Below are 23,556 nucleotides of genomic sequence, written 5' to 3'. Positions count from 1 at the left end.
TTAAGGTTTCTCACAGACAGTAATAAAGGGTTGGTTTTCCAAGGTAAACTAAAAAAGGAGACAGGCAATACTTACCATGGTGTCCTGGTAGCTTTGTGGAGATGCCCTGACAGAAAGCAAATCAGAGCAGACGCTGTTTTAGACACACAAGAGAACATAAAAATCGAATGCAGTGTGTTCTAAACACACAATCTTGGTAGTGACAGGATACATTTTGCCATGGCCTCTCATAAACAGCATACCAAGATGATGAACTACCAGATTGTCTGCTTGTAAGTTATATTTTTGGATAAAATGATGGTTGAGGTGGCATTGTGTTTACCACTCAGGCTATGCTAGTTTCCAGTTCTAAATAGCTGAAGATGAAGTGCTTTCACACATTGTAAGACATTATGTGAAGAAGTAATTGTGTATTTTATGTAGATCAAAACCATTCAGTCTTTGATCTGACTCTAGGCACCAGCAACAATATAACTAGATGGTGTTGAAGGTGATGAAGCCATACTCAGAAACTTTAATTTACTGCAAGGTTGAACGAGACATCATCCTTATAGCTAGATTCCAGTAATGACTACACTGACTGAACCATGCATAATAATTTTGAATATTTGGACTTGATTCAAGTCTGTTTTGATGAGGACGAACATAACAAGCATAATTAGCTTTGAGGGTATTTCAGTGTTTGAAACGATATCCATTTCCCTCCTGACTGTAGTTGCTGGCTGATAACGATACAATGCCCATAACAATAATTTCGCAAGACAGTCATTTCATGAACATTTTGAATGGCATCAGAATAGAGATGGAAAGTGTATACTGGCTCAATATTTCCCATTTCATGCATTAGAAAAAATGATTCAACTGTAAGGGAATGTTTACTGAACCAGTTACCCATGGCAAATCCTTCAAGTTGAGAGGTACACATTTGCACATACATACACACACACACACACACACACACACACACACACACACACACACACACACACACACACACACACACACCATTTGCACATACAAGCACACACACACAAATTCATTCTGGGTGCTGTCAGGTTCTGACACTGGTTAGCCTTTGACGTCAGTTTGATTTCTGCACAGCTTTCTTTCTGCTCAACCATTCCAATTTGTCAGACAGGGCAACAGTTTGCCGCGCAATAGGGATTATCACACGCAGTGACTTCAAACCACAGGCATTGGAACGAATGATGAATTGACTGATCTGGACGTTGCCAGAAACATCGCTAAGGCTTGGTGTGAAGCAAAGCATGAAGACATATGTATTGAAATTCTCAGCTCACAAAACATATTTTAAAACCTGCAAAAATTCTGCAGATACAACATAGGGGAGACCTGATGTTTAGGACTGATTTCTATTTAATTGCTCTAATGAGGCTATAGAGGACTTTCTCTAATAGTAATATGTCTGGATATAATGGTAACAGAGAATACAGCAAATCTGCTCCATCATTGTTGAAATGTATTGCCATTGCCAGAACAGATGCCCAATGTTGAATGCAATACACCTCCATCGTGTTGTGATTGCATAGCCCAATACATTATTGAGAAATCCTGCAAGAAACACCACTGTTATTTTCAAAGGTGACGAACTGACCTGCTACAAAAACACAAGTGAGTGAAATAGACTGGAATGTGCATCGCTGAAAGGGGTCATCAAATCATGCTGTAGTCTAACCCTGATGTGTTTTGGAGAGTGTGTCCTGGAGCTAAGATAACGGCCACTGATGTCTACCGCTGCTGAGTGTCTCACTTTTTTTTCACAATGTTCTCTTGTTTACAGACAGCCAACCTCCAGCTTCATACAGCTGCTTGATATTCACAGAAAAAAGATGAAGGCACTGGCTGCCCATCCACGCCTAACATCAAAGTTTACCTGAACACCGATTGCTGTTGTACTTTGATAAGACCTTTTTTTTTTTAGAAGGCAAGAGAAGAGGAGAGGTGTGGAGGCGCGGTAAAGAGATTTCCTTTGAACTGGATTTGTTTAGCCTTGTTTACATCTAAATCCCACAAAGCCAAAGAGAACGCCGCTGGGGTCTATTTTTGTGTGGGGTTGGTTCACTTATCTTGGTTGATATTGCTAAATGATCTCATTGGTCATGGATTTAGGAAAGTGAGAGAAAGGCAGGGAATTAACTGCATTTGCAATCTAAAAGGCTGGAGTAAATGCAGGAAAAGAAACAAAACAGAAATATATTTATAATATAATACAAACCGTACATTTGTATTTCAGTAATATTTTAGAAAGGCTCTCTAGCAGGATTCCTTCCCCCTCTGCCCTTTAATCTGTGTCTCCGCACCATGGCCACCACTCCCTTCAGTTAATTTACAGACATTCAAGAGAGCTAAATGATATGCAGGAGCGATGAGAAGCCCATTATCTAATGGCCCTAAAGCATAAAACGTCTCTCCCTTTCACCTAGGATGAAAAAAAAAAACACAGACCTTATTTCTGTTTCACTGTTCCTTGTGGGATCTGGCAAGCCAGAGGTGGGAGCATTTGAGCATTTTTGCTGTCAGTAATGGAATACAAACCGGTGTATACTTCTGTTAGAAATTAAAGTGCTAGTAAGCTGTGCATTGGCCTAGTTTAATATCAGAGTGGTCACAGAGGTTCAAAGGTGCATTCCCAAGATATGACAGGCGTAGGTGAAGTAGGTGAAGCATTATGATTAATTCAGATTGCATACACATTAGGCTGTCTAGAACCACAAACAGCTTCCCTATGTCTTCCACCTTAAGGAATCTAACTGATTATGTAAAGTGTACATACATACACACATACTGTAAGAAAAACAGTACTTATACTTACACAAATGCAAATAGCATGATCTGCTCACGGAGCTCACTGAGTTCACGAACTAGCTCTCTATACACTGATTTCTCACTGCAGTATTTTCTTCTCTTCATCTCCATGGAAAGGTTGGTGGTCTTCCGTGTACAGTGCGATTAGCTTGGTTGATTGTGTAATCGGTCATCAATTTAGGAAAGTACATGTAGAGAAGTGTTTCCAAAGCAAGTAGACTACACAAAAGCAAAAACTGCACAAGCAAGAGATTTTGAAATTCAATAAAACAAGTTTATTTAATTAAAATACATAGGAAACACGACCGTAAAATTATTCATTTCTCTCTTTTTTTTTTTACTGCAAATTGTTACAAAAATTATCACAAACTGTACACTTCATGACAAATATTTGCGATTTCTCTTGTTCCCCAATATGCAGCAAGGTCACACAGTTTGTCACTTAAAAGCATGTTCAAGCAACAACACGGAGGGCTTTGAATTTGAACCAGTTTTACAAGGAACCAGGTACAATCGCTGAAGTGCAAAAGGAAATAAGCTTTCTTGTATGTAGTGGGTAATTAATATTTAATCACTTACTTGGGGACAATTTGTTATTTCAGAATGCAATTTAATTAATACTGGACTCTACACTCATGAAAGTACTGGAACAAATTTAGAGCCCCGACTGCTTCTAGGAATGATACTACTGTATATGCGCTTACAGTCTGACAACAGATGTTTCACCATACTGTAGATGCAAATTGCATATACATTTACCCAAAGATCACAAGGCTTGCAACACACGTCCACCACATGATTCATAGAAAGACACATAAACTTGTATATCATTATCTTCAGATGTTTCATTTTCAAATATTTACACACATTGGCATAAATAGAGTATATTATACAAACACAATGGTTTACTATACAAAATAGTATATATCATTTAGGACACTGATCTTTTTTCAGGTTTAGAATACTGACTTATTCTACAATGTGCATGCTACAAGAATAAATAGTTAATTTTGCTCTAGTGATGGGCTCAGAACAAGAATCGAAGCATTTTTTTCAGTGTGCAAATAAAAGGTAACAGTACACAGCCTTTGCGTAATTGCACCAGTTCGAGTTTTCATTATTACTCACTCATCACACTCATTTGCAACTGAAATGTATTCCGCAAACTCAGTGGTAGATCATATGGCTTCACAAATGAAAAGGAGAGTTCTGAATGAGCGAATATTAAGATCAACTGCGAGGATTGGCACATATTTTTGATATATCATTCTCATATACCTTATTTTAAACAAAAAAATGGCAACAGGTTTTCCTGCTCTGGTGCTATTTCAATATCTAAAATACACAGTGGATCGCAAATGTCTTCAACCCCCTTGAAAGTCATCACCATTTTCACAATTCCAAAAGATACTAACACATATTTTCCCAATCAGTGTTATTATTGCAGACATTTATGCTGTAGTATATTTCCAAAGGCAATGTTAGTTATTTGTCTGCTCACAGTAAAAATAAATAAATTCAAAACGGAAATATAGTACTTGCATAAGTATTCAGACCACTGTGTACTCCAGATTAAGGCAGATGGCATGATGGCAGAAGGCTTGTCTTATTTGACCACAACTGATCATAAGTAGGTACTACCTATGAGTGATTAAAGTAAAGATCCCCCTCTGGATATACAAATCGTCTAAGGGTCATCAATCAGGTTGTAAAATAAGACTAAAGAAACAAGGTGATTCAAACACTTAAGTGGGGAAAAGGCTCCAAGTGTTATGATGTAGAAGAAAGTAGAAATTAGACCACTCAGATGCTTTGTAGAAAAGGCTGTCCCCCAAACCAAGCCTCCAAAGAAGATATTAACTGGGGAGGGAGGTCACCACAGTCCAGCCATCACCCTGAAAAATCTAAATTTAGTGGCTGGATTTGAGAAGTACACAATATTAGGAGCTGTCCATGAAACGGGACTCTATTGGAGGGTGTCAAAAGAAGCCAATTTTGTAGAAGATCCACATGTAAAGCATGTATGGATATTACTTAAGATATGGGAGAAGGTTTTTATGGTCATATGAGATCAAAATATAACTTTTTGGCCAATCCTCAAAATGCTCCATGCTGCGTAAATCTAACATTGCCAATGCCTCAAGAAACACCATCCCAATCATGGCATATGGCAGTGCTAACATCATGCTGTGGGCATCTGCAGGAACAGGCAAGCCTTTTAGAATCGAAGGGAGAATTAATGGAAATAAATTATACACAATATCACAAAAAAAACTGTTGCAGTCTGTTGTAAAACTAAGGCTCTGGAGAGAGATTGCCTGTCAGTAGGATGCCCATGGAACAAGGCTGAAGCAACACTGGAGTGTCTCAAAAACAATAAAGTGAACATTCTAGAATATCTCCAAGACCTGATCGAAATCCTACTGAAAATCTGTGGCACTACAGTCCAGGACCACCATTCTATCAACCTAGATGAGTTATGTACATGCTACCAAGAAGAATGAGGAAAAAACACTGCAGAATGGTGTGCAAAGCTGGTACTGTCTCACTTCAGAAGACTTAAGGCTGTTATTGCAGCAAAAGGATTCTCTACCAAGTATTACTGTACAGTGGATGAATACTTATACAAGCAGAATATTTTAGTTTTTAATTTATTTATTTTTAATTCTAGTAGAGAAAATACTTATTTACCCTTTAAAAATATACTATAGCATAAGTGTTCACAATGAAAATATTGATTGGGAAAATATGTGTAAGTATCTTTTGTAAGTCAGAAAATGGTAAAGACTTTCAGGGGGGTTGGATACTTTTGCAAGCCACCATACTGTTGTATTGTTTAAGCACTACTGCAATATTGAAAGATGTGATGTTTTGGTTTATTGGTTTAACCTGGAGACTGGAAAGATTGTGTGTGTTGATTATGACTTAAAACTGAATCTTTTATGTGTGGAAAAATGCAGTCATCAAGGCCAGAATAACGATAAATAACATATTGGATAAAATGGATATTAAATTTTGAGGTACTCCTTATGAGTAAACGTGTGGTTTATAACATAGCCATTTGATTTTTATGGGCGATAAGATATCCCTTCGAAGGCTGCAGGATTCTACAGGGTCCCTCAAAAGATCTATGTTTGGGTGGGAATTGGAGTCTCTTTATTGTACTTCTTGGCCAAATGTCTCTGTGTAACGGCTCATTCCTTATTGTAATTATACCAAATGTACTGGTGCTTCCAGGCTGTCCTCATCGATTGACTAAAACTGAATAGCAGGATACACAAAGCTACATTGTAAAATGGCGCACATTTCCTGGCACATACTCAGCACTTTCAAGGGGCATTAGGGAACCCTTTTACCCTTTTTTTTGCCGTATGTCTGAAATATGTTGTCAGGGGTGAAAGAGATGGTTTGGCTGTTGTGAGAAAATGCCTTGCTACATCTTCTGGCTACATTTGCTCTCGTTGCCATTAAGGTTCTACTCAACATTTTAAAAAGGACATTTTGTAGTATTTCATCTTGAGGTAATAGCACTGAATCATGTTGTAATTTATTCTGCACTTACCAGTTCAGTCCTGTCCAATTGCTACAGGAAAGCACACACGTATGCACTGAGTACATTGTTATCCAGTGAAATGTTTCTGAAGAAACTTAAACAAGGTATCATCAGAAGCAAACTCCATCCTGAAATACTTAAATACTGCCAAAATACCCATCTATGCAAAATACTTTACAATTGTGCTCCTGGTCTGTTGTTTGATGGTGCATATTACATTATCCAACAAGAAACTTGGTGCTTATGCATATGGTTAAGTGTGGAGATGTCGTTCTTAGCTGTTTCCATCCTTAATTAGAACAAATCTTAGGAGGAATGTGTTGAAGTTGCATTGCTTTCCTGACAGTTAAACTTGAACACTTGAACAATTGATTTTGTCTGCCAATTTTTTGTATTAAATTACTCTGGGTGCAATGTTTGAAAGTTACTGAAAAATATAGAGTGTAGAAAGAGGTTTTGTCTTATTTGTTTTTAACAGATAACAACAGTCCAAAATAATAATTATTAGAACGAAAGAAAACTTTACTAATCCCAAAATTTGTATTTTCTCTACTAAACACCACCATCAAAGCATGAATGGGAATTTTCTCATGGAAACATCATCGAACAACAAAACTGCACAAGAGCCAGGAGGCACATTATCTTTTAGCAGTATCTAAGTGTTAAAGGCTGGAGTGTTGCCTCTAGGAGTCCACATGAATGTGTCCAACTTGGACACGAAGACCTGGAAGCAATTCTTTATCTGTGTAAGGGCTGATGGATCACAAGCTACTACATATGTCGATATATGTTCTATACGGCTACTAGCCTGGGCATTTTCTATCTAAAAGGTAAAGGTCATCTCTTGTATTTTCTAATGTGTCTCATTAGTGATGTCTCTATGAGATGTGTGCCAAGAGTAATTGCCAAAGTGCTGTGTGCTTCCGAGCTTGAGGCTTTGCCAGGACCTCTTTGGAGGGAAAAATCTGGATCCCATGGATTCGTCTGCAAATGGCCTCCTGCTTCCTCTAGCAGTGCATGGTAACATTCATTTTAAGCCTTCAGCTGCATAATGTCAGTGGAACGCTTTCATCGCTGAAATGCTCAGACGGTGTCAAATCTTTTGTCATTCTGCTTAAAAACATCAGTGCCAAAAGGCACCGATCTGTAGAAATCAGTGCTTATAAGTGATATTTTGGCTGGTGATGCTAAACTTATTCATCCCACAGAGTGGACAAGATATATGCTTTTAAAAGCACACTGATTCATATCTACAATGGACTACTTAGATCACTTTGTAGCATAACAATTACTGAGACTGGCGATGAGCATTTTTGCAAAGCCTTGAAGTATTACTATTGTCAAGAAATGAGGACTTCATTGTTAACGTTCAATCTATTAGAATTCTGTTCACCTTATTGTTAGTGACAAGAAAATTGGCATCATTGGTAATTGTCTTGGAACATTGAGTTAAGCCATAACACAATGAGTGTGTATTGAAAAGTGATGGCTTAGTTTCGGTAATGACATTCTGTAGTTATTCTGCAGCCTACAAATACGTGACCTCAACATACCCCACTGGTTACAAAGTATTAGTTGGTAGTTACATCCGTTAGCTATGTTTGTTTACTGACAACCTTCAGTCAATTCTCCAGCATCTCTTGCTCTGACAACCACATCACCTTCACATGAACTCTTCTATAAAACACTAATTACTTATGGTGGATAGTTTGCTAGAAGATAAGCATTTCTTCAAGCACATGTTAATAACAAAGCATATCAGTTTGCCATTGGGCCTCAATGTTCTGTAGGTTTGCTCTGCTTGTGAGCTAGTTAGCTAACATAGCTTACTATTAGCTAATGTGTGTCTATTTTCCTTTAGACGGCACTTTGTTCTCATTAGCCAGTAGCCCACCCCTCTCATGACTCACCACTGACTCATGCAGTGTAAATAAATAAATGCGTCAAGGGAAAGTCAGAAGACAAAAACAAGAGCGATGAACCTCTGAGTTAGCAGGACCGATTAAGGCGAATAATACCTTCCATGTCATGACTCATCAGGATAAATGAAAGCGTGATTTCTGAGAAAGGCGATAGCAAGCTGCTTCTTGAACATGGATGTTAAGACTGAATAGCTCTCCGTCTACGGTGAGTCACAAACTAGATGGACGTAAGATCTAAGTGCTGAATACAAACCAAAGTTGAGGGAGCTCAGTGATTATGTCTGACAGACTATGGAGTTGGAGGAGGCTTAGGAGAAGGGCATGAGCCCTGACTTTCAAAGCTTGTAGCTCTTCCTGGCCACTGTGGGGAAAAAAGGACCAAAATATTAAGGCAGTGAGTGGATGAAACCATGCATCATGTAGAAAGTCAGCTTGCAAGGCTATCAATTACCATCACAACTGTCTAAATATGTGAAAATAGAGCATAGCAAGAGTGCAACATAATTTATCTATACTTTTAATTTGGTCAGACATTTCTGTAGAGTACTTCCACGGAGTACGTAGAATTTTGGCTGGAGAGCTGCTTGTTAAAACCCTGGCCCTATTTCAGCATGCAATTCACAGTGATATTGTGGTGCATATTTTTGATGGGCATGTATCTCATCGTTTGTATTCATGCCAATTGACAATTTGGTTCCACTGCTCCCCTTTCTGTTAAAAGGAAGATACAGCCCTAAGAAGGGTCTTATATGATCTACTCACAATTTCTCAGTGGTTGGTTTGTTTGGCACCAACAAAATCCCTGCATGTTATCATGCAGCATCACTTGATATTGTCATTCAAATTGTCAGGGGATTTTCCAGTGCTCTCTGTTTGGCTGCAAAACTGTTTTCTCTGTTCTCTTCATTGCTCAGCCGTGCTTTGTAGTTAAGTGGCTGCTTGCAATGGCATCATTACTATGATCTATCAGAGACTTTATATAGTCTTTTTATACTCCTGTATATCTGTATACTCTACTTACATATGTATTTTAAGTAATTACAACATGCCACTTATGATGGTACAGCTCTGCTGGCATAAAATCGCTTAATTCCCACTAAACTTTCTTTGCCCCTAAACCCTTTTTGAAGGATAATTAGCGGTTCACAGTCAGAACACTCTTTGTTTTCTTACCACATTTTTTTCAGTCATTCTTTTCCTTTTGACTGTTCATCCTTTCATATTCACAAAATACACCCTCGCAGGTAAGCTATTTGTTCAATGGCTTTTACGGGACTTATTGCTGTGTGTTTTCAGTCAGCTGTGCTGGCAGGTGGAGTAATAGTGGCCTCCAGGCAGCTGTCCCAAATCAATGCGTTTTGCAGCAAAGCGTTGTGAGAGCCCTGGAAAATCACTGCAATTTGTTTGTACCTCCCCTTACTTTGAGGAAAAAGGAAGTCTCCGGTACCTCTCCCAGGGCATGCCAGTGTGTGATGGGCTTGCGGGGGTAAGCAAGCATTTCATTCCAGTGGTCACGGCCCAGACCTTCTGCTTCAGGCCCGGTCCGGCAGACACCAATCACTTCGTTGTGGCCCACCCTGTTCAGGGATGTAAACACAAGAACGTGCCTCTGAGAACTGTTCAATTTAAAATGTGAAAATTTGTCAACTAATGTGTCAAAATGTGTCAACTAAACTGTGACCCATCCACGATGCATTTTGTTGTGTGAACAAATTCAAGGAGGCAGAGTTCATGTACGGAAAAAAGGTGTTTAAGTGCACATGAAAATAAATCACCCCCTCTACGTGTTCAAATGTTGGGCTGTTCCAGCAATGAGTGATTAAATAATTATGCATGTCAAGTTCGTAATCATAGTCTATTATGGGGCTTTGCAAACACATTTGCTTAAGATGAACTGATTTCTGCATAGTGGTTAGGAGGAAAGTTATTAATTATGTAAAACAAAAACTTTTAATTTGGACCTCATTCCAGTGTGTGTTCTAGATTATTGTTTTTGAACAATTTAGACGGCAGATCAGTTTTGGCACCATTCTGTTAATATTTTTTACGGTCAATAGTATAACCACATTGATAAGAAAACCCTCTCTCAAGTAGTTATTTCCAGTAAGATATGCATTTTGCCTGCCTGCTGATAAAAAAACTAAAACATATTGTAACAGTGAGTACAAGAAGTCTGTTTTTTAACCACAGCACTGCCCGCACTGCGCTACGTCAAAAATGGAGCAATAACCTAGTCCGCTTCTAATATACCGTTTACTTTATTGGTGCAGATAGTTCACTCTTTCTATGTCTGTGTGGGGGTGCCTGCAGAAACACGTTCATTCTCCGTAAAGTGTGAGTGCGGGCTCCGCCCTTCAAAGCTTCACTGCATCCTCAGTGTAAAGATGTAATCTAATTAATCTACATCTGGTTTATTTTTCCAAAATTGATTGTAATGCACAATTTCTTTGTAAGTCCATCTAAAGTAGATGCTGAAAAGCCTACCATCTTTCTGGTGCTTTGAAGGCACCAGCTCTTCAGCTCCAGCTGACTGTCTGTGTGGTAGCTCGGGGAGGAGGCTTCAAACTGTGCTGGGAACATAACTGCTGGGGCAATATTGGATGACTGAGACTGATCTGACTGAGGCTGTGCAACTGAGTGTGATTTTTTTGTTGATCAAAACCAGCTGAATCTCAGCTTTTATGTTAATGGTCACTGAGCAAGACAGTTTGACAGTTTCGATTGAATCAAATTAGAGGTTGCTATGTAAATAAGACTGTGGTATGTGATATTCTGGTAACGCCCCTGCTTTTAAACTTTCTGGGTCTGTCTAAAACTGTGGGAAAATGGTGCATTTAGTTGCCAGAATTAAGAACGCTTTTTTTTTATGTCAGCCAGGTGTATAAAGTTCTGGTATGATGTGGCTGACCAAGCTAATATAAGGGCTCAAATTGCAGCGAGAGCTGTTTCCCCCAGTGTAAGTGGAGTGATTGACTGCACACAAATCAAGGCATCGCCTGAAGTACAATTTGACTTTGTTAATAGAAAGCATTTTCATTCTGTCAACGTGCAAATGATCTGCGATGAAGAGATGCCACTGATTAATGAAGTGGGAAGGTGGCCTAGATCAACTTATGATTAATTTATCTGAAGGTGACAGGGTGCGCTCCTTGGGACACAATTAATAGATATTTTGATAAACTGTTCAACTGTACATCAAGACACCGTGGTTACCCGGTTAAAGACATGGCTGCTAAACGACCACTCCCAAACTGACTGAAGATTATTTTGTGCGGCACTCTGACCCCACTGCATTTATAGCCACTGCCACACTCCACTCCACTGTTCTTTTGTTATTACTTTCACTTTCACTTTGCATTCCCTGAAATGTCCTTTTTGGTTGATTTGCTACTTAATTTGTCCATTTGTGATCTGAAAATGTAGGTGGCCTAGGCCTATTAATATTCATCAGCAAGTAGGGTGGAGTGTGGTGGTTGCGCACGTGCACTCAATTTCTTGTTGACCAGGATGTACAAAGAAAAGGTACATGGAATCTTATGTGCGCACGGTTTCCTGCATCTGAATTATTTTGTGCATATACGCAGCATTCCAGCTTCATGCGTACTCTACGCCCCTGGTGCCTACCTCTGCCATAATATATCTTCTGTCTAAAACCCAGACCAGAGGACTCACCGGTCGTAATCCATCACCATGATGGACAAGCTGACTTGCTCCACATTTTCTGGGGGGATGTCAAAGATGATGGCTTCGTTGTACACTGGATTGAGGGTGCTCTTCTTGGTCGTGGTCTTCCTCTTCTTCAGCCTTCGGCCGTCACACAAGAGGGACACTTTCACATAAGGGTCTGCAGATGAACCATAAATACATTTATGGATTTTCGGCATGCTGAAAGTACTTAAGACAAGAGCACCATACATCACCAGGACCTCTGCATCAAACGGAAATATTTCAGAAAGATGGCATCTGTACAACCAGAATGAATGACACTAAAATAGGATGCAAGTCTGGGAACACATGTAGGCCATCACCATTATCATTAAAAGCAGTATCATGGGGTCTAGAATGACTCCATAGGCTATACATGTGCATTGGAGCAGAAGAACCGCTGGATAGAGGCCACATGATTTCACGACATGAAGTCTCTACAGAGCAACATATCCTCTTGGAACAGTCGAGCAATAGCATTTGCTAAATCACATCTATGCATTTCAAACTTAATTCTCAGTGAGATTCTTTGCTGGTATGGGGATTAAGCTTCCGTCAAGCTATTAAGCAAACACATTCTACAATTATAACGCCATTATAACTTTATGGTGCAATATATTCACCCGAGGAGCCAGTAATGTCCATGGCTTTTAGGTTTCGGCACTTGATGACGGTGAGGGTCATTCTGCCAGCCGTGGGTAGGTAGCAGAGAGAGAACATAATCTCTCCCAAATCAACACTCTCCTGCAAATAAAAATAAAGGTTGTTGGAAACAGGTTTGCCCTCACAGTGAAAAGCACTATCAGTAGAGAAAGGTTGGTCCTCTTTGTTATGGGGTCTTGCTGAGAGAAATTGAAGCATGCTTTTCTTCTTTTCTTCTGACACACACAGTTTTCCCATGTTCATATACCACTTATGTAGTGCAATTTTCTAAGTCACACAGCTGGAGTCCCATGGCAGACACAGAAGGCAAGTGAAAAATAAACAATAACATTGCTTTTGCCTTGAATTTATCTACTCTAACTTTCTCTACTGTTGATCTAACTTTTCTCTTGCGTATTAGCCTGGTGTTGATTGGCAATTACGTTGTATAACATATCAGGTAGAATATCAGGAAAATATTTATCCATGTCCCTATATTTACAACAATGTCATTGAGTTAGTGTTTGTTACTTATTAGTGGATTTCTCCATGGTTTACTCTCTCTCTCTCTCTCTCTCTCTCTCTCTCTCTCTCTCTCTCTCTCTGTCTCACACACACACACACACACACACACACGCACACATAGAGAAAGAGAGATAAATACATGCTTTAACAGGTGAAAAGATATAATCATACAGCATCAAATCTGAAGATGTATTCTGAACCAATCTCTCCTTGTATTTTCTATACTTCCAATACAAATAACACAGCTGCCCAGAAATGGAGGCATGGCATGCTAGCTGTTAGATATCTACCTAAAGCACAAGTGTCTCAATTTAAAGAGCTAAGAAATTCAACTCCAAATTTGAATGCTAATATTTAATGTTTAAAGCTGGCAGCTTCAGTCGTACTGTTGTGCATACAGAACTTCAATCCTGCTTTGCAACTCCTTCAAGTGCTGGAGCAAATAAAGATGATTGATCAGAAGCACTCAGCACTCAGTATGATTGATATTTTTGGCAGCACTGAACACGCAGCCCCAGCTGATTCAGAGCCAAATGTTAGCTCATAATGCTTAAACTCATATTGATTGTAGGTGTCTGTAATAACAGACACACTGTAAGATTGCCCTTCCTAGATCAAATTATTAGGTAAATGAGTTATGTAATTTCCTTTATCCGTGGAGGGAGAACAACACTGATAAATATTTGCCCTTGTTAGGTGTGAGTATGCTTTCACATAAATATGCATGAATTCTCCACTCTGTCGAGTGATCGATAATGGCTTTAGGAGATCCTAACTCTGCAATCCCCCCAAGTCTTTTCCGTACGTGGGCGTTTGTTCCAGCCATGGCATGAACCTGTGACTTACCGAGCCAAGGGCATGTTCTCAAGCCCCACCTCAAAATAATCCTGACCAGATGGGGGAGATCATTGATTTTTGTCAGGCAGCACATCCCCTACTCTACATGCCGAAATCGCCGCACAGGATGAATAATGTGAGGAGACATGAGGCAACACTAGGCCCTCTGAATAAAAATAACTCCACGCATAAATACAGGGTTGTGCGGAGGACCCAGCTGGATGTGTGTGGCAGTGCTAGACTATAATCAACTGAAGCCATTAGACTTATTTTTGGGAGTGTGATTAAGCAGTATGAAACTAGCAACAGCTGGGGCTAAACATTTAAACGCCAAGGTCACGCAGAGCCTCACACCTTGTATGTTTACAGAAAATATGGTTGTAAAGTTGAACTGGTAAATAGCATAACCCAGAAGCCTACTACTGCCAAAACCTCCATTTTGTTTCAGTCTTCATAACTAGCTCCAATGACTTTGATTTCACCACTGAAAAGACTATTTGCTTTCATTAACATTCTCGGAATAGAATCTGAATGTCTGAATGCATTTGAGCAATGATTTAAATTGCATTAGCAGCTCAGCGTCCCACTGGTTAACCTCAATTTCACTTAAAGTTCAGCTTACAGGCAGACAGGCAATACAACTCAAACTCAAAAAAGGCAGAAAAAGCCTCAAAGCACAGACACAAGTGACAAGATTAAAGGAATGAAATATACACAGTCCATCATCGTAACTGCAAGACAAAACACACAGGGAGACGAGACACAACAGCACAGATAGACACATGGTAACAATGACAGCAGTTTGCCACAATAGAAGTGTCAGATTAACTTTGTGGCATGTTCCAGTCACTCACCACAGACAAAGCATAACAGACAGTTGTTCATGATCCCTGTAAGTCCATATAGAGACATAATGACATACGCTACATGAAGATAGACCTCATCTCTCCCAAAAACTACAAAAAGGAACAGCTAGTTTACAGGCGGTCTGCACTGATACATTTAGATTTGGAAAATATGAAATCTAGTTGTTATATAAAATGTGATGAAGGGCAATGATTACAAGCAGGGTTAGGTATGACAGAGGTAAGTGAGGAGGCCCATGCAAATTTGATTCAGGTGGCTTCTTCTGCTGCCCAAGTTAACTCTCCATTCAGTTTTTACAAATGTGGGAGGCGCTGTACTTGAGCCTTCGGTCTTTTTTTGGCACCGCAGCCTCCACGATGCATATTTTGGAAAGGTGTGTGGGTGCATCGATACTCCACGGGTGAGTCACGTTGGAACTGCGCTCTCCCTCACAACTAGCAAGTGGATTAAGCACCTCGGCAGAGCTCTGCAGGTGGGCTCTCAAAGAGTTTGGGCGTTTATTTGTTTAATTTAACTTATGTGTTCTGAGTCCCTGAGAAGTGCTTTTTATATCAGGTAGAAAAAAAAATAGAATTAATCCATCCAACACAGTAATGATGCGTGGGTTGACCCATAACCCATAAGTCTCACTAAATAAGGAAACTTATGTCTTCCTTCATGATGTGGATGCCATCACTTGTACTGCGCATATTATTCCGGGTGAGGCGGTGCGGATTGGCTCTCATAACGTGTCGGGTGGGCGCAGGTATTAAAAAAAAACAGACCCGCACATCACCGCAACACAGTGATTCATATACACTGAGTTCAAAGTTTTATGCTGTGATGCTAAATAGCAGGCAAACACACACACACACACACACACACACACACACACACACACACACACACACACACACTGGTACAAACAAACACTCCGTCACACTTACCGTAGTGGCTGCAAGAATGTCCTTCCAGACCACTGCCTCCCTAGAGAGGTCTGACAGCTCAAAGAGGTTGTCGACCACAACCTCGCCGATCATGTCGTGACTGGTGAACCGGTCAAAGTCATACACACTGAAGTGGAGCTTCCGGTTGCTCAGCTGGTCGTACTCGACTGGGAAGCGAAAGGTCTCGTCGAACACGGGGTTCAGGGTCTTGCGGTGGACACGGGTCTGGAACTTCTTTTTGCGCTCAGGCAACAGGTAGATCTTCACGTATGGGTCTGAGGTTCCTGTGAAGTCCTTTGCTGGTAACTCCAGGGCCTTGAGGATGCCCACCTCCAAGGCCTGCTCTTCGTGGTCGTAGCGTAGGCCAAAGCTCAGCTTGCCACAGGTCTCCACGGGCACCTTGGTGCCTTCTTCCGAGTCCACAGACTTCTGCTTGTAAAGCTCTGGCTTGATTCGACCAATGCTTGTGGTCGAAGACTGACGCATGGGCATAGTGTCCATACTAAAGTCAACGCTTGTCACATGCATTTGCCGTGGGAGATGACGGCGGAAGGAATTGTGCCTGTCAGATGGAAGAGGAAGTTTATTTAGCAGTGACTGATATTCCTGGCCTACAATGAACTTATCACATGTGGGCTAAAACATGAGATCATGAGTCAGCCACCATGTGGTATTGACCACATGGAAGATTCAGTAGCAAATGAACTGACAAAAAATCATGACGACAAACTACTACACAATGATGGCTTCTCATTCATCAGTGGTAGTTTGACCTTGCCAAAAAAGCTGGCCTACAGATAGCCCTGTTCCATGCGTCATTCAGACAGAACACAGCTATGACTGGATCTCAGTTTCTCAGCCCATTTCCCACTGCTGATAATGACTTCCATCCTTTGAGCAAACCATGGCTCTTTACTTCTCCTTGGTGTCTCCTAGCAACTAGCACATATTCCCAAGAAAAAGATCACAACAATCTGACAGCATTCTTTATCGTACAAATGATAAATCCACGGCAACCACGCAACTGAGCAAAATAATAAAGGGGGATAAATGCAAAATACTGAACCAAAATGAAAAACAAAGTTTTTGTATGTTATGCTCTGAATATTCAATCACAACATTTGATGTGTGGAAGGTACATCCAGATTAAATGCATATCATTATATAGTCACCTTTTGGATATTACCAATCCAGAGAAAACAAGAAAAAAACACAAAGCATGTTGTTATCCAATTGGTCCTAGAAGCACTGGCTATGGGCAACAATAATCCCTGAAGCATTGGTTATAGGCAACAATCTTCCCTGCATTGGCTATGGGCAACAATCTTCCCTGCATTGGCTATGGGCAACACTCTTCCATGTAAGCCCAGAGGCTCTTCACCTTGGACTCCATGTTTAGTTTCTTTCTTTCTTTGTGTTATGCTTCACACCATTACAAATACTACAGCTAATAAATGTATCTTTCAAATGTAATCTGTACACTTTTCAGAAGTAAGATTTGGGGGAAGATAAAGTATTCCGCATGTTGTCACTGAACACATCAGAAATGCAGAGAATTTAGTCTGTACAGTTCCTTTAGTGTATTTAACAATGATTTTTGCCAACTGTTTAAAAACTTCAATTGAAATGATAAGCAAACACATAATATTGTTCTTTCAGTTTTATGAACTCAGATCAGTTGGTCAAGTTTAAGGTGTAGGCTAATTTTCCTTATTAAACCTTTAAAACTTGTACACAGTATTCCACATGTGCTAAGTGTACTCTAGGTGCAACTTTAACACCACAACATGGAATACAGTAGTTCCGTTGTACCCTAGCACAATTATAGGCTGTGTATAAATTTGAAATGATAATGAAGTGAAAAGGCTTACAGTGGGTGTGCCCAGGGACCCCCAGCCTGGTGGATTAGGGTGTGTTGGGGGCCGTGTCATGAGATACCCACCATAACACCTCAGCTGGTGCCCACAAGTGTGATTTTCATGATCTTATATATCATTCATACGTTTCCATGCCTGTCAGCTAAAGCTTAAAACCTCCAGCTTTTTAGTTTCATGCACTGCTTAAAGGACGCATATATGCATAAAAGTGTGTGTGTGTGTGTGTGTGTGTGTGTGTGTGTGTGTGTCTGTGTGTGTGTGTTGTCACGTCGTCTTTGGTTCAGTATAGCAGCGCTACAGAAATCTTCCGAGTGAGGATTAAGCTGAGGATTGTTGACGTCCATGTGAGCAGTGGTAGTCAATCTAGCTGTGCAAGGAGATCGATGCAAACAGAATTGGTATGGTGGTGTTCCATCTCCTCTCCCACAGCCTATCGTAAAAAAGCCTGAATGCCTAAATCACTTGCTGTTTCCCCTCCTCACTGCCCACATCAGTACACTTAATGTGCCTCTAATTAAACTGTCTTTGCTCCCAATTAAAGCTCAATATAAAGCAAAAAGCCATCAAATTATTATAATTCACACCGGTGGCCCATTAACTCAGGAATTACTGTTACATGCCCCATCGGATAGACGTAATATTTTGTGGATGGTTAGCATTTGGAATTGTGCTTTGCCAGCTCTTCAAAAGTTATTGTGGGGGATGTCCACTTGTATATCTCCGGCAGGTTTTATGTTTTCATTATTCTTGACGATTTGGGGATGTTTTATGAAGGTGAATTCAGCAAAAAAAACAAGCAAACTATTCAACAACAACAAAAAAACTGTTTATGTGAGAAGGGCATGGAGTCAACTGAATGTGACCGGAGTAAGACGCACCCTGACTGCAAGACTCATAGGTAGCAAAAACAGCAGCAGAAACTCACTCCGTCTTTGTAAGCTATGACCTGTAATTACTCCATCACAGCAGCTATGAATGCTTATTCAGAGACAAAAAAATTGCAATCACAACCCAAAGTAGTAACTCATTAACATGACAGCAGCAACCCATACACTAACAATCCAACAATCCATACCCTCTCCACTCACAGCAGGATTCAGGTCCAGACATATGGTCGGATGTCTACCACCTTACTGCTCCAGGCAATCCTGGCCATTCACAGTCACCAACTCAGTGGTGTAGACTGAGAATAGTATTCAGCTCACTTGCTCGTCCCGCATTAATGAAAACAATCTTTTCAGAGCTGGCAAGAAATTCACTGTGTCAAATAGGGAGATGACTAACCAAGAACTATAACTGAATGCTGAAGAGTATTTTAATTAATTCTAAGAAAGATGGACTGATTCCAAAGACGTAGAAAGCCATAGCTTCAAACAGCTATGACAAAACCAACCTTCATTTTTCATGAATGGGATTTGGTGAATAAGTCATTGAAAAACTGGTTGTTGGAAAACAACAGCAGGCAAAGAGTGTCCAACCAGGAGTGCATTGGCGACACAAGCACCATACAACCAAATTGTCTGACAGCAGGAGGGGATTCACTACAGCCAGTCAGACCCCTCTTTAGATCTGACCTTTAGCCGCCTCAGGCACCCTTTTCAAGTCCCTCGCCGCTGTGTAATTTATCAGGACTTCCCATTCATTATATTGGCAAGGGGGAAAAAAAGTCCTAATGACAACACAGCAGCCAGTCAGCACAGGACTCTATCAGGAGATGGACTGCAGCTGCTGCCAGTGTCATGAGCAGGGCCTGCTCTCTCTCCCCAAGCCTGCCAGCTCCTTAAAGTGGCCGTGCTAATTACAGCTGCCGCACAATCACAAGCAGTGCCACCAGAAACAAAAGAGAAGAGGAGTTGATTGTTTAATTGCCGGGGTCGTTTACAGCCGTCGTCATGGCAGCATGACTCACACGCCCCAAGTGGGGGGTGGGGCCATGCCTGATTACAGGGCTCCGCGTGCCTGTGCTGTCACCCTACCAACGAGTATCAATGGCAACCAGTCTTGAAGAGAACCGCACTGTCAATAGTACCTCCCATTGCTTTCTCTTCCAGCCATTAGGAGACACACTTTTCTATTAGCATGTTGACTCGAGCTGAAGCATTTGTGAGTAATTTTCATTTTGTGACATTCTGACTAATGAGCAAATTGATCTGTTAATCTCTTGTTGTATAAGCATTAATTTCCTATCAAGTCCCCTACTACCAATGTACTGTATGAAGAATTAAATCCTTTCTTTTACATGGGACAAAAACAACAGTGCTGTGACAATGGTTTTCTCAGAATTAAAGTAATAAAAGTAATAATCTGTACTCCAAACTGCAACACATATCTGTACTTGCTGTGAGCCAGGCCTCTTGTTAAACTTAATTCAATTTGATCAAAATTCCTCCATGAATGGAAAAGATAACGTCATAAATTGAAAATGAAAATGGCTAGATATAGCATCCTCTTCAGTAGCAGCATAAAAAAAATACCATTATTGGGTTTCCCCATCTCCCAATGATAGCGAAAGCTGTAAGTGCAACACACTGGAAAGGAAACAGGTCAGACATAGATGACAGTAATGGAGAGTCATGGTAAAAGATTTTGGAAAAGAGGCCATATTTGTGACAAGGATTTTCTACTTCCAGGGAGCTAATGTGGGATCAAACCAAGATTGGTGATTCAAGTAGATGACTGGATGGTTCAGATTGTGCTGCTGTATCATAGAAAATGAAATACAGACTATCACACATCTCCAACATGCCCATATCTGTTCATTCACTGATCGGCATACCTTTCGTCTCTCCAACATATATACACACGCATTTTAAAACGTACTTATGGCTTCTGTTAGTTGGTTATATGGGCAAGATGACTGGGTGAGAGTGAATGGAGTGGGGGTTGAGGAGAGGAGAGACCTACAATAGGAGTACCTGGAGGAGGAGGTGGGCTCTGTGGTCTGCCTCTGGATCTTGGCCTGCTTGGTCAGGTGCTCGTGCAGGGCCTGCTGCACCTCTGCCGGGATGTCCGGCGAGGTCTGGCTGATCTTCATGGCCGCCTCCAGCAGTTTCACTGAGCTGCGGCCGTTGACCTTCACCTCCGGAACTTTCCGTTTCCGTTGCTCCTCCTCCTCATACTGTTTCTGTGGCGACGGCTGCCTGCCTGCCAGCATCACCTTCGTCTCCGAGGCAGGAGGCTGACGCAAGGATGGCATGGGTGCTTCAGGGAGTGCACCCAGGGCGCAGTTATCCACATGGGATGACAGAGCCTTGCTCCTCCAGATGGGCCAGCACAGCTTCCAAAAGACAAAGAGAGAAACTACCAACAGGGCGAGACCACAGAAACCCACGACAACAGCAAGGAGACTGACAGAGATGTCTGGGGGTTGGTGGTGGGGGTAAGGGTTTGACAAGAATTGAAGGGGACAGACACCAAGGGGTGAGGTGGGATGTGTGGCAGGGCAGACGGAGTGCATGTGTGAAATGGCATTTGCAGGCAAATTCAGAAAAGGAGAGTATGAAAGATCACCGACAAGAGAAGAGACAGGAAACAGGAAAAGCAATCATCAACAGACAGCATGACAAACATACATGAAAGAGAGAGAAGGGGGAAAGAACAGAGAAGCAAGGCATAAGAAAGGGGAGGCTGAAAACAAATCAGTTCAGCAAAGCAGAGGTGGCCATTCATTCTACTCCTGGACAAACTACATACATTCAAATATGTAGTAAATCATTCTTAATTTCACCCTACGGCGTATGAGGCTTTTTTTTTATAAATAAGGCATTTACTTGGCGTCATGGGAGTAATGCCAACAGCTGAATTATCCACGGATGAAACGTTTAGAATTATCTGGAACAGCATAGAAGTACCTCGGTTTGAATAAATCCCGGAACGTGCTGAAAAAACTACTCTTTCAAGTGTGTTACGCAATAGCCTTCCCACTATGAAGCTGTGAACAATAGCTGGGTTTTCATCCAACTCATTCGCATATTTTAAACGCATGCTGAGAATTCTGTTAAAGAAAATGCGAGTCTGTGCGTAAATTAACCCGTTTCCATCAACGTCAGCCGCATTATAGTTCTACCCACTTGCGAATCGATTTCTTTGTCGCCTTAGAAGATATTATGTGAATTTCAATCGTTTACACTCAGGACTTCGTATTTGGATGGTCAAAATTCGCATTAAACAGTTGGATGGAAACCCAGCTAATGAAACATAAAATACGATCTGCCGTGGATTCTGGTACCAGAGCTAATGAAGGACACGGTCGTAGAAGTAGACTACAAAGTCTATAGACCAAAAACTTTGATGACATTATTTGCAGTGCCGTGCAACCAACTACAAAAACTAAAGTACTTCAACCTTTTCTTTCCTGACACCGGAAAAATAGGCTTATTCAAATCTTTATGCAGCACATGTACTACTACATTAACGGCAATAAGCCAATAATCTATACTACGTCTTGCTAACTCAGCAATGTACGTTTCATAATTCAAACCCCTTCAAAAATTACTTCAGCATGAGTAACAGTAAAATGCAGCTTTAAAGCAAGGGCATCCCTGAACTTGTGAAGAGACTATATACACCTATATGAAAATGTAATTGCACCCCAATTTACATAGTTTGAACCAAGCTTCGCTGCACAGAATGCTGCAACCTGTTGCCAAATGCCTGGCAGCCACAGGTGGAAGGAAAGATCTGCACTCAGAGAATGTGGCTTTAGGTACCGCATATTTTAGGCGTGAAAGAGAGAGAGAGAGAGAGAGAGAGAGAGAGAGAGGGGACGAAGAGGTCCGGAGAATAAAGCCACCTTTTTCCATAGACGGGGCGAACTACATAAGGACAGATGAAAAAGTTGTTTAAATCAAGTTTACTACGACTTTTCAAGTTTCATAGTTTCGTAAAGCAGACAATCCTATAAAACAACGCCCCGTTCAGAGGAAAGGATAACAGTAATTTAATCCAATTTACCTGCACTTCCTTTACCTGGTATGGTGCTCTCCAACGGGAATATGTCCGAGCATTTCTCGCGGTCAACATGACCAGCGAGACAGAGCTCTGTCACTATCTGCAGAGCCCTCTGGCACAGGCTTATGCTGTCCTCAGTACGGATACTCATGTCTTTCCTTTTAATCCATTGTATGTTAGACGAGCCGTGGGGTTGAGGGTTCATTGGGGCAGCATGAGAGCGGCCAACTACAGCCAATGCACCGAGAAAAGAGGAGAGCGAGACGCACCCACTTCCATGTCCTGCTTGCAATGACAGGCAGCATCCAGCGCTGGAGTAACTGGTGGTTGCGTTTGAACAAAGAACCTTCAGCGCCTAGTGGCACTCCGCAGTTGGCCAATCGGAGCTGTAACTTAGCTTAACTGAGAATAATCACGAAGGGCAAACCAAAGCACTAGGAAAAGACAGTCTTTGTGCATAGGCTCCGTAAATTGCCTGGAGCTATATTCGGAACGTCCACTTACCCAAGCGAATCAGCCACTTTACAGTGCTGTTCGAATTCTCGACTGTACATTTTATTCACTATATAATGCACTTCAAAATTCTTCAAAAATCACACATTTTTGTGTAGTCCTACAAACGCTGCACACTACAACAGAATGAACTGCAAGGTAAACAAACTGAAGAAGGGCAGACATTTCTTAGTTTGGAAGTTGGATATGCCTAAATGATGCCTGAACTATAAAATGAAGCTATGTCTGTGAACCTTTAGAAAAGTGTCCATGCAAATGGTCTCGGTTTAATTTGACTTTTTATTGTTTTCCATAGGCGTGTACAGTGAAGATAATATTCGTGTACAGTAAAGGTACAGTAAAGGTAATCAAGAAAAGTCTGAATCAATGCTGAAACGAAAGCCACCTTACACTTTCAAATAACATGTGTATTG

The 23,556-nt window shown here is 41.0% G+C and overlaps 1 protein-coding gene across 4 annotated transcripts; it reads right to left on the bottom strand.

Annotated features, from left to right (window-relative positions):
* Window positions 1-3,078: 3,078 nt before the first annotated feature.
* Window positions 3,079-23,195, bottom strand: syt10 (synaptotagmin X). Of its 4 annotated transcripts, none has more exons than XM_031582776.1 (7): window positions 22,634-23,195; window positions 20,596-20,957; window positions 15,804-16,365; window positions 12,630-12,750; window positions 11,974-12,145; window positions 9,722-9,878; window positions 3,079-8,662 (listed from the first exon to the last, which is right to left on the bottom strand). In XM_031582776.1, the coding sequence occupies exons 1-7, from the start codon at window positions 22,700-22,702 to the stop codon at window positions 8,591-8,593; spliced, it is 1,515 nt and encodes a 504-aa protein (XP_031438636.1). In that variant the 5' UTR covers window positions 22,703-23,195; the 3' UTR covers window positions 3,079-8,590. The 4 variants fall into 4 exon arrangements, with proteins under 4 accessions (XP_031438636.1, XP_031438634.1, XP_031438635.1 ...); XM_031582774.2 differs by having other exon boundaries at window positions 20,596-21,040; window positions 22,634-23,194; XM_031582775.1 differs by having other exon boundaries at window positions 20,596-21,040; window positions 22,649-23,194.
* Between the last annotated feature and the right edge of the window lie 361 nt (window positions 23,196-23,556).

This window comes from Clupea harengus, chromosome 16 (assembly GCF_900700415.2).
Source record: "Clupea harengus chromosome 16, Ch_v2.0.2, whole genome shotgun sequence".
NCBI lineage: Eukaryota > Metazoa > Chordata > Actinopteri > Clupeiformes > Clupeidae > Clupea > Clupea harengus.
This window is presented reverse-complemented; position numbering and strand designations above follow the sequence as displayed.

What these genes read in the sequence shown, in the direction of transcription:
- syt10 (XM_031582774.2), bottom strand. Translation starts at nt 22,835, where the DNA reads ATGAACCCTCAACCCCACGGCTCGTCTAACATACAATGGATTAAAAGG. An exon ending in ACCAGGTAAAGGAAGTGCAG is followed by an intron (nt 21,041 to 22,633) that starts GTAAATTGGATT and finishes ACCAACCCCCAG; the next exon opens with ACATCTCTGTCAGTCTCCTT. An exon ending in AGACTTCCTTTTTCCTCAAA is followed by an intron (nt 8,663 to 9,721) that starts GTAAGGGGAGGT and finishes TTTTCCCCACAG; the next exon opens with TGGCCAGGAAGAGCTACAAG.